Below are 12,316 nucleotides of genomic sequence, written 5' to 3'. Positions count from 1 at the left end.
AATTTGTCTATGAAGGAGGTAAGGGATTCTCTCTTGTCTTGTGGAAGAAAAGAAGTTTGGCGCCTGGAATCTAACATTACTCCTAAGAATCTTGTCTCCCTCTGGGGGTCTAGATGAGACTTTTGGAAATTTATAATCCAGCCCAGATTTTCCAGGGTTCGTATTGTCCGATCTCTGTGATTGAGAAGAGTCAGGGTCGAGTCTGCCACTATGAGGAGGTCGTCCAGATATGGAATAATTGAGATTCCTTCTTTCCTCAAGAATGCCGTCACTTCTGCCATGACCTTTGTGAAGGTCCTGGGGGCTGATGAAATTCCGAAGGGCAAGGCTCTGAATTGGAAGTGGCAGACCTTCCCTTGAGGTGATTCCACCGCGAATCTTAGGAATTTCTGATGATTCTTGTGTATGGGGACATGATAGTAGGCGTCCTTTAGGTCGATGGTGCACATTTGTGCGCCTGGAGGAATTAGTGGGGTAGCTGTCCTTACTGATTCCATCTTGAAATATTTGTATTTTATGTTCTTGTTTAGCCGCCTGAGGTTTATAATAAGTCGAAGGGTCCCATTTGGCTTTTTCACAAGAAATAAGGGGGAGTAGAATCCCTTCTTTTCTTCTTCTTTGGGAACTGTAACAATTACCTTCATTGTTAACAATTCTTGAAGATTCTTCCATAGCTGTATTGTCATTCTCCGAGATGTTAGGTTGGAGACAAGAAATTTTTGTTGTGGAGGGGAGCTGAATTCTATCTGATAACCTGACTTGATGATACTCAGGATCCACTTGTTTGATGTGATCGATTCCCATCTGTGGAAAAAGTAAAGAAGACGCCCCCCTACCTGGTAGTCACTGTTTTTTTGATTGATGTGGAAGGTTGGAGAATAGATATCCTCGGCCTCTTCCACCTTTGTTGAAGGACCAGCGGCTCTGTTTTCCTCTGCCTCTGGAGTCTTTAGGATCTTTGGAATTCCGAAAGGAATAGTTTTTCTGGGGTTTCTTAATTTCCGGAAAACCTTTCTTTTTATCAGAGGCTTTTTCCAGAAGAGTATCCAGTTCAGCGCCGAACATGAAGTCTCCTGTGAATGGGATGTTGCAGAGCTTCGTCTTGGATTTTACATCCCCTCCCCACTGTCTAAGCCAAATAGCCCTACGGACCGAATTAGATAGAGCCCCTTCTTTTGCTGACAGTCTGATGTTTTCTGCTGAAGCATCAGCCAGAAAACCTGTCGCTGAACGCAGCAGCGGTATCGTTTGTAGAAGGAGATCCCTGTCCGCATCTGTTTTAAGGTGGTCTTCCAATTCTCCTAACCAAAAGAACAGAGTTCTCGCTACCGAAGTAGCAGCTATGTTAGACTTGAGGCTAAGCATGGAAGATTCCCAGACTCTACGGAGTAGGGCATCAGCCTTTCTGTCCATGGGGTCTCTTAATTGGGAAGAGTCCTCAAATGGCAGGTCCGTTTTTTTCACCACCTTAGACACTTGGATGTCTACCTTGGGGGGGCTGTCCCAGGTTTCTGTCTCTTTGGGGTCAAAGAGTAACCTGTTCCTGAACTCTTTAGTGATGTTTGCCCGCCCCTCAGGATTCTTCCATTCCTCTTGGACAATATCTTTTAGGGTCTGATTTATGGGAAAAACCCTTTTCCTTTTGGATTTTAACCCTCCAAACAGTTCGTCTTGGATGGATTTTGGCTCTACCACCTCTTCCACGTTAAGCGTATTGCGTACAGCTTTAAGGAGGTTATCCAGTTCCTCATTAGAAAAGAGGTATTTTGAGGTTCCTTTATCCTCGGACACCGAGGAGACATCATCAAGCGAGTCCTTCCAAGAATAGGTAGGAGCCGCAGAGTGTTTATCATAGTCCGAATCAGTATCATGGGATCTAAGTTTTTTAGGAGCTGGCTCTTGATATAAATCCGGATCCTGGTCAAGTTCAGGTTCGGGATTTGGCTCAGGACCCAGTCCCGGTACCGGTCGGTTTAAATTGGTAAACATCATAAGAGAGGATTGGAATTCCTCCCGCATGGCCGCTTTAAGCTCATTTAACATTGACTCCTTTTCCTGTTGTAAGGCCCTGGCTAGGCATTCAGAACATAGTGATTTTGGATACAAATCTGATAATCTTATGTTACAGGAAAGACATCTTTTTGATTTAGTAACACATTTTCCTTTTTTGGGGTCTTTGTCTTTCTTCTCCTTGTCCTTAGGTCTAGAAGAGTCGTCCTAGGACAAGGAGACAGACTATATTAAAATCCAAACAATAATGCACAACAAATTTTTATCCCCTTTAAGCAAAGTTTTTTGGTTGTACTCACGGTACCCGGGACAATGGGGGAAGAACCAAGGTCGTCCGCCATAGTAAAGGATATTTCCACAGCTTCAGTAGTGAACTCGTTGGTGGTATAGAGGCTGACACAAAGCAGGAAGCACTTTTAAACTTCCCGCCACCTTCTAAGCCAATCAGATGGCTTCTTTAAGAGTCACGTGACCCAACCCGGAAGTCGGGCGTACTGCGCATGCGCGAATCGGCCGGCGATACACGGCCGTCGCGCAGTACGCACCGGCGTTCACAGGAGGCGGTAGCTGTGGGAGGTAGCGCCCAGAAGCCGGGTGGCACCTCATCCAGGGTCCGGAGACCCATGCTCCCCTCGGCTTCAGCTCCAGGCCGCAGGAGGAGGGGAGCCAGGACACGTCCTGCAAGACGCCCGGCCAGGAAGGGAGGTACAGCCCCCGCTCGCGGCCCGTCCTGGGGGGTTTCTAATTTCATCCCCCCCCCAAGGGGAGAGACGAGGTCTCGCAACCCTGACCCTTGGTAGGGACAGGAATACACTGGGGAACAGCGGCAGAGGAGGGGCCTTATATCTTTCGCAACTTCCTGTCCCTACCAAAGGTCAAGGTGCAACCTCCAGGTGCCGTCATGGGGGACGTCATGGAAAATTTTTTTTATTATTCTCAGGTTACAGCATATTGAAATTTATTTCCAAAATTAAATAACTTTTTTCCAATTTTAGAGGATATCCATGGGATAGGGGATAACAATGCAATCTGTCAGGGTTTGACCAATCACAAGTACAAGTTCTCTGCGATCAGTAGAGTGGGGTTCCTTCTGTCACTAATGCGTGGAGCAGCAGGCAGTGCATCCCTAATGCCGTTCCAATAACAGCGCCAAGCTACCTTTGTATATCACCTCTAATCCTGAGCAAATGAGGTAAGAGAGCTAAAATCTTCAAAAAGAGGGCAGAAATTATTTTAACACTTTAATTTTTGTCTAAATGACCACAAAATAGTGTCTACTTCTTTATTCAGATAAGTATTATGCTCATTTGCAGAAAATTCACATGTGAACTCGCCATCAGGTTTGCTATTCTAGGTTTAGAATCCATTAAGCAGAAGATTTGGGAACAAAAGAGTGGATGTAGCGTGCAGAGATCCCGCGTTTCATTATCCTATATTGAAAACACTGTATATAGTTCCAGGTTGCCTGTGTCCTCTGCACAGAACACTGATCCAGCAATATCCTTCTTGCTAATAGTTGTTGCCAGTTAAAGGGCTGAGGTCAAGGTAAAGTCAATGTAAATATACAGGTAGTGCAGCGTTAAGAGGGCATATACAGTGCTAAACACAATGTATGGGCATTGTAGTGCTGTATCTCATAGTTAGCAACCATACAATTTCCATATCATCAATTTTTTCACAAACTGAAATAAAATACGGAATCAAATTTATTATTATTATATTATTACGGTAAATCTCTATATTGGTCCATCATATTCCACAGCAATGTAGGATGGGGTACATAACAACATATGGAAGTCATCTTGCCTGTACCATTAAAAGCATTTAGAGATCTTCTCTAGGAACTAGCACTTCCAAAAAGACAATGACATCTATGGAAGTCTTCTGTGTAATGCTTTAGCACCTGTGGAGAGATTACTGCACAGGAATGGGGGAATTCCACCATCCCCATTTCCAGTGATAACTATCCATATATAAGTATATACAGTACATAGTCCCCATATATTGGATGCAGTATTGTACACCACTTAGATGCTGGTGTCTGTCCCCTGAAATAGAATCCATTATTTCTTTATCTTGCAATGGCCTAGTTTTGGAGAAAATGTATTTTAAAAGTTATGCAAATGAGCCTCAGGGGCTCCTGTAAACATCACAGAAGCCCATTCTTGCACCATCGTCTGCCAATTATGAAATCACAGACTTTCTGGTTGGGAGGCATGAAAGGAGGTGAGTAGTAACACCAAATAGCGGCATGCATAATAAGACTTAATTAAACTTTTGTGATGTACACAGGAGCCCCTGAGGCTTATTTGCACCAGTGTGTAAGTGTGTTTGGTGTACACTAATTCATCAAATGTGGTAGATTTCCTTTAGCTCTCGTCAGACCTAAACGAGGCAGGCAATCAGACTTCTGGTGGCAGATTCCTCAAGGTAGGTTTCCTTTAAAATAATGTACCTGTGTGAAGATACCGGTAATTTCCCATAATTGTAGCCATATTGTCCCTTAGAAATGGGATTGTTGTCCTTGGATACAACCTTCGTTCCTGGAGGATTTGCACAAATCAGTAGAATTAAACGTGAATGTTCCGATGGAAACAGGAATCGGGATACCTGTCCTGTGACATCAGTAAACATAGCCCGCACAAGCCATGTGCTTAGCTGTGTTTTAACAGGTTTTAAAAGGGAATCTTTCATCAGACACACTTTTTTCAAACTGCCCAGGTCCCGACAGACATGAATCCTCATATCTCCCATAAGTTTTTATAAAATTTCTGCAATTTATTATGAAAAAGATAAATATGAAGTTGGAAGTTTTTCCTGGCAAACTGCTAACTTGTTCCCTGGGTGCGGTTTCAGTAAGCAGCAGGTTTGCTCGCCCTCCATGAATGGTCACACTGCACCTTTCACTCCTGCCCCCTCCCTCCGCTGCGGTCAGCACCTCCTGCACAGCACAGTTAGCAGTAAAGAAAGTCCAGGAGTCTACACTCTAACTGAGCGTGAGACACATCACCTGGTTGCTAGGAATTGAACCGGGTAAGCGTCTCACTATAACACATGCGCAGATAGCAGTGTGTTTTTCCGGTCGTCTCCACTCCATCTGCGCTGTGCAAAATGTGCTGACCGCGCAAGCGAGAGTTTCGCTTGCTGTGGTCAGCGAGAACAGGAAGAGGTGGGGGCCTTAAATGCAGTGTGACAATTCATGGAGGGTGAGCAAACCTGCTGCTTACCAAAACCACGCCAAGGGGACAAGTTGTCAGGGAGCCAGGTATAACTTTGATCTAATTTAACTTTTTCACAAAAGGTATATCCTGATTTTGGGGGGGGGGGGTAACATGATTTATGTCTGTGGGGACATAGGCAATATTGAGAAAAAAAAAAAAAAAAAAAAAAAGGGGGTCTCTGATGGCAAGTTCTCTTTAAGTGTGTAAGAGCCCATTCTGAAAACCCACCCTTCTATACACAGCACACATGGAGTCACAAGTACCTCTTCAAAAAAATTCTTTAAAAAATAAGACAAACATTAAATAAGACATAAGTATATAAACTATAAAAACATAAAATGTGATCCTCCCCTTCACATTGAAGGTGCATCCAAGCCATGTCAAAGACTTATTGATGAGAACCTGTTTCTTCCTGGAACTGTCCTTTGTTTTTATAAGAATATTGTTTTCCTCTGGGAAAGTTATCCAAATTCACATCAGATTATAACAATACACCCCTCACATAAGGGAAAGCAAATCACTTACCAGGCTGGCAGTGAGAGAAGGGGCCGACTGCCCTAGAGCCTGGCTCCGCATTCGCACTAGATTAGAGGTTTCCGTAGACACTTGCCAAGTCTGTTGTGCCGCGCCAGCAGGTAGCAAGTATCGTCCTGAAAAATATAAACTAGAATCATTCAGGGAGTCTGAATTCTGAGTGTTAGGATTATCTGATGCCAGGTATGAAATTCACATACCAGGCCGTATGCAAAGTAGAGAAGGAGTGGCGGCACTTATAGCTGCAGACGTGATACCTATCTAGAGGAAGCCTGGAGGGACATAGCGTCTCCTACATCAGAGAAGTAGATGTTTACACCATGCCTGTTATACAATGTGGTTTGAATGTGATCTTTGTTAGGTGTACACTTACCTGTGACCACATCTTTGATGCATTGCCGGGGTGGTCCGATAGGTGACGATTCTATTTAACATTTGTTTGCCGCATACTTTGTATGAACTACGATTAAAGATCGCTTAGTTTTTTCAGTTTTTTTATTTTTTGTCATGGCATCTCACTTGTGCTTTCAAAACTATGGAGTAAAGTTGTTTTTAATCTAACAACCTTAAAGGGGTATTCTCGTCTGGGCATTCACATTTAGTTTCACTAATCTTCCATTTATAAACATTTCTTCAATTGGATGTTATTGAAAAAAAAAGTTCCTGTGTGAAGATAATTTCCTATAAACATAGCCATGTTGTCCCTTAGAAACGAGATAGCTTCCTCGGATACGACCACGTCACACTCTGGCAGTGGTGGCCAGACATGCGCTATTGAGTCCTGCCTGACCACCTGGATTCAGCAATTATTACCACAGGACGGCTGTGCGACATGTAGTAACTGCTGGACGCTTCATATACAAAAACCTTTTTGTTTATTTGTGCAATCTCTGAGGCAGAGGTGGCCGTATCCGTGGAAGCTATCTCATTTCTAAGGGGCAACATGGCAACATTTATGAGAAATTATCTTCACACAGGAACATTTTTTTTAATAACATGTTATTGAAGAAATGTTTATCAAACTGAATATGAATGCCTAGGCGAGAATACTCCTTTAAGGATTTGGCCGAGTGCTGGAAAACCCTCGTCTTTCTCCCTACTACAAAGTGACTCCGACTCCGTGCACCGGTAGAGCGGGACATTATACAGGTTAGCTGAAAAGAAGCTTTTCCTTTTTTTCTTCGTCTGCTTAAACTAAATCATGGTGGTACACCTAAAGCCGAATTTAGCAATCCCCTTTATTTGCTTAGCACAGTCAATCATTATGCAACAAACTGGTCAAATCAGACGTTGGTCCCTCTAAAGACAAACGAGTATTTTCGGCATAACCAGAAAATGTAGCTTCCTTTGTTTCAATAGTGTACACTGTGCACATATGGTGACGGGGCCATCCTTTACACATACTAAAACAACATATAACATCAAATATTACTTAACATGTACCAGTAATTTTGTCATTTATCTTTTAAAGTTGTCCCTGTGGTCTCCTATATGTAGGAGAAACCACACTTGAGTTCAAGATTCATTTTACCCAACATCGATATAGTATCTGGTCCCGAAGTAAAGATCTGCCGGTTTCTAAACATTTTGTGGAAGCAGGTCACCAGAAAAAGCATCTTAAATGCAGAATCATAGATCATAACCCCCCCCCCCCTTCCCCAATGTAGAGGAGGTGATCGGGATGTTTACTCAAACGTAGAGAGTTATGGTGGATTTTCACTCTGGATACCTTGAAACCCAAAAGGCTTGAATGTAGACTTTAAACTTAGTGTGTACCAACATAGTGGTACCTTCATCCTTTCCTGTTATGCGATACTTAGTAACGGATTTATTTTGTGAGGATGTAAGTTGTGTTGATATCCTTGAATAGCTTTTGACATTTTTTTCAGATTATTAAGAATGTACCCATCAAGCAAGTGGATGCAGATTCCCCCTCGTCTCCTTAATGTTTGATACTAACAATAGATCACATTGATGCTCATTATTCTGTATTGAGATGTGTTTTGAGGTCACATTGTTCTTGTTTGTATGCTGCAGTTATTAATCATGACCACTTTATAATCTTGGGTGACTTTCTCTACACGTTGGATTTCATATAGTGTGCTTTACGTGGTCTGGTCACCTTTTGGTGACAATTACCGTGCCAGGTGACATTGAGGACCATTTGCCATGAGAACACATAGTGAGGTTTCCTTGGGTCCTGCTGGAATGTGTCCCCTTAAAACGAGGCATACTTGAATAGCTTTTTGATTTCTTTAGTTATCCATGTATTTGCCCTTATTCACACTACAATAGCCTGTGAGCCGTTATAATAGGTTCTTTGGCATCCCCAAATAATGTTGGCTCTGACTTATATAACAATTTGATACTTACTTTGCTTTATGGAGTGATGTGATTCGCATCTTTTTTTCTACAGTTTTAATGGCAGATCTTGTCTATTTTTTATAATATGTCCATAGACAGCGCACATTTCCAGTCTTCCGCATTCCACGCTCATCTGTTTTGTTTTTCTACATACAATTGTGCATTCAGTTATTTTATAGCGGTAAAACGACCGGGAGCACACCCCTGACCCATTTTGGGTCTAATTTTATCATGCACTGATTGTTAGAGATTTTAATACATGTATTTCACAATATATCATCAATCAATACTACTATATACATTATTAATGTATATGTTCTTATTTATAATGTTGTCACTTTATTTGCACTTTAAACTATGTAAATCCACTTGATCACTATTTTTTTCCACATACTATATGTATGTTATTCTGACCGCACAGTGAAAGCTGTTAAAGGACACCTACCAACAGGATGAAGGATTGTAAACCAAGCACACCGACATACCGGTCTGTGCCCCCACTGGTAAGATATGTTGTTCTTCTTTCTTCTTATGTTATGGTTTTTAAGAAAAAAAGGCTTCAAAAATCATGCAAATGAGCCTTAGGAGCTCCAGGCTTCATTAACACCAGGTTTGTTTGCATAATTTTAAAAGTCTTTTTTTGTAAAAACCAGGGAATAAGATGATAAAAGAAGAGCAGGCCCTGCCAGAGGGATCACGCACCAGTATGTCTGTGTGCTTGGTTTACAATTCATCCTGGTGGTAGATGTCCTTTAAAACAAAGCCCATAATAATATGATGCAATGGAGTTTATTTTTGCCTATTATACCACATCTGGAACCGTTTTCCAGCTTCCCAGTACATGGCACAGAATATTAAATAGTGCTCCCAGAAAGTAAAATTTGTCCTGCGGATAAAAATCCCTTATATGAAAAAAAAAAATCTCAATAAATGGCTTTTGGAAGGGTTGAGTAAAACAAACACAAAAACTATGGAAAAAACTGGTCCTAAAGGGTTTAGGACATTAAAATGACAAATTAAAGTGGTGACAGATGTGGAAATCTGATGGAAATCTCTCTCTCGCACCGTTGAGGTTTAAAACACCTTAAAGAGCGTTGCCCATTCTATTTCCAGAATCCGTGGAATCCGTTAATGTGTTTATGAGAAATATCACAAGATGTATTTAGAAGAAATCCATTTATGACAACTTTATGTTCAGAGAAAAAATAAACTTCTGAAACTGAAGATTCACAAAATAAGTAAATCATGAGTCACAGCATTTCTCGAGCTGCGAATGCACATATTTATCTCCTAAAAGGATGCATTATTGTGAAATTACAGAAAAAGCGGCTAGATGGGGCACTGAACCCAATGGCCTTTGTCTGAAAGTAGCATTTTAACAAGTGAATATATAAAATATTGAAGAAGGGATACATATGTATATGTGTTTCCTCTTACCGGTCAGAGCACCTCCCAGACTCCCTCTCCTCAGCAGTCGTCCATCATCATTTAGGGACTTTTTGTATTTGACAGACTTCCCTGACCGAAATGACACCTCCGGCGTGCTACATTTACGCAGCTGCATAGGAGGAGGAGACAATATGTTGTCAAGCTGTGGAAAGAATTATGAGAGTCCATTAAAAATAATCTTCCTCTTCTGCTCCAACTATGGTCTATAACTATAAACACACAGACACAATGAACAAATGGTTATTACTAGCTCAAGTACATGGCCTATAAAATTAGACTAAGTTTTTAAGCCAGACGTGAAAACAAAGGTATAATAGATGCAACCTATGTCTTTTCCCGATACCGTTTTGGATCCCAATAACAACATTAAAAAAACACTTAAAGATATGTAATAAGAACTGCATTCACATTCGTAAGAACAATTTCAGCCAAGTGTAGAAAGTTGGGCAGCTATATTAAGGAACAAAGTAATAATTTTAAACCGGGGGACAAAAAAAAAAACTAAAGTATTTCTACAATGGACTTTTGTTCTAGACCCCTTTCCGACCCTCTTAGGTTTCCATGCCCAGGAAAGATTTTTGCTTATGAGAAGTGATGAGCAGACCCTTTCAGGTTGCTGGATTCCAACCTAACCTAACCTTGACCAAAAATTCAGTTTGGGTACCAAATTAACAGATTTTAACCTTTTAAAAGCCCTCAGTGGCTTTACCGGCTGCATTTAAAAGGGAACCTGCCATCAGAAGCCCTTTTGTGGCCACCCCATGTCCCTATAGAAAATAGTGTGTAAATTGCCAAAGTGTTTCCGATAAAAAGAAAAGTTCACTTTTCTCTCTGCAGAGCAGTGTCCAATGTGCAATTGAAGTGGCGATTGGGAAGCTGTGTTCTCCCCACCCTCGGAAAACCGCTCCATCATGTATCTATTTCAAAAAGGAGGGATATGGGAGTTTCTTTTATTTGAAAGATGCATGATGGAGATTTTTCCCCAAGAGTAGGGGGGGGGGATCTCACTAGCCACTGCTCTGCAGAGAGAATAGTAAACTTTAATCTAACTTATTTTTAATCTGTAAATAGCACTTTAGTAGAGATGAGCGAGCACTAAAATGCTCGAGTGCTCGTTATTCGAGACAAACTTTTCCTGATGTTCGAGTGCTCGTTTCGAATAACGAGCCCCATTGAAGTCAATGGGAGACTCGAGCATTTTTCAAAGGGACCAAGTTTCAGGAATAAAATGTGTTATTTTAATTGAAAAAGAATGTCTTCTGATAAGTTAGCAGATGTATGCAAACATCTGCAATCTATTCTTCACTGTTCCGCGCGTATATTATCTCCCGACAAGTTAGCAGATGTGAAGAACAGTGAAGAATAGAATAAAAACAGTGAACACAGGATCATTTAAGTGAAGAACACGGTGAAGAATAGATTGCAGATGTTCGGCACATTTGCTAACTTGTCGAGAGATGTATGGAAACACCTGCAATGTGTTCTACACACACATATATAGTGTTCTTCACATGCTATTTTGTTTGCACCGTTCCGCGCGTATCTCCCGACAAGTAAGCAGATGTGCCGAACATCTGTAATCTATTCTTCACTGTGTTTTTCACTGTGTTTTTTCACTTAAATGATCCTGTGTTCACTGTTTTTATTCTATTCTTCACTGTTCTTTTTAATAAAATGATCGATCTCGAGCAGGGGAAATACTCGTCCGAGCAACGAGCCGTTTCGAGTACCCTAATAGCTCGGACGAGTATACTCGCTCATCTCTACACTTTAGCAATGTGCACACTATTCTCTATGGGGACATGCAGGTAGCCAAAAAAGGGCTCCTGATGACCGTTCCCTTTAAAGGATTAACACCCGCTATTGGTGCTGGATCCTATGGCATGTGTTACCAGCTAGGGGGGGAGGGGTTGTCCAAAACACAGAACTCCAACTTCTGGGTGAAGTCCAGGTGCGGGGACCTGAACCTGCAATGTTTGGGTTCCCTTATCCCCGTTTATGATTGCCGAGTCAAACTCTGGCACCACTTGTCAAGATACAGCATGTGCTTCTATTTTCCTGAATGAAACTCGCCTATTGAACTTGCCGGCGGTCAGTGTCTCAGGCGAGAGAAGGCCATAGCTCAGAGCTGTTAAAATTGAATGCAAAATTCTGACACAAGTGACACTCAAGGAGTTCAAAAATGGATGGTTGGAAAGCACTAGGACTGAAATCAGACCTAAGATGAATAATAACCAGCTAATTTTCACTGCCCACTGCAACGCACCTTTGTCCAAGACCTGAATCTAGCCCTTCATAGAACACCTTACACATACAAGAAAGATAAAAGTTTACAGATGTGACCCACACAGTTTATCAGAGGTTTTCGCCGTTCATGTGGAAATTACTTTTATGTTCACTTGAGCTTTATTAGGGGAAATTATACAATAACTCGGGGAGGAGATGAAGGCTAGAAAAAAAAAGAAGCATGTTAGCAGTGAACAGCGTATACGTCAGGGTTGAAAGTGTATGACAGAGTTGAAACCCCAGGTAGGAGCGGATTGTGCCCAGTTAATCAGAGTAAGAATAAAGAGTAAGGCAAGTCCAGGAGACCAAGGAGAAGTGACATACTCTGCAAAATATCTAATATAATGGGGAGACGGTAGGGATGGAAACTGTTTCTAGATAAAAGAACAAACCCGCCAAATTTTTAAAACCTAACCTGAAGAGCCACCTGATGCGAAGTGTCTACAGCAAGC

At 41.7% G+C, this 12,316-nt stretch overlaps 1 protein-coding gene across 1 annotated transcript in view; it reads right to left on the bottom strand.

Moving 5' to 3' along the window:
* MAST4 (microtubule associated serine/threonine kinase family member 4) overlaps positions 1 to 12,316 on the bottom strand; it is a 325,776-nt gene that overhangs the window by 245,217 nt on the left and 68,243 nt on the right. Inside the window, exons 2-3 of the mRNA XM_072144319.1 lie at positions 9,567 to 9,720; positions 5,757 to 5,881 (exon numbers count right to left, since the gene is read on the bottom strand). Coding sequence (XP_072000420.1) covers positions 5,757 to 5,881; positions 9,567 to 9,720 — 279 coding nt within the window. The remainder of the gene's footprint in view (positions 1 to 5,756; positions 5,882 to 9,566; positions 9,721 to 12,316) is intronic.

This window comes from Engystomops pustulosus, chromosome 1 (assembly GCF_040894005.1).
Source record: "Engystomops pustulosus chromosome 1, aEngPut4.maternal, whole genome shotgun sequence".
NCBI lineage: Eukaryota > Metazoa > Chordata > Amphibia > Anura > Leptodactylidae > Engystomops > Engystomops pustulosus.
The sequence above is the reverse complement of the archived record's forward strand: the minus strand, read 5'-3'. Positions and strand labels throughout refer to the sequence as shown.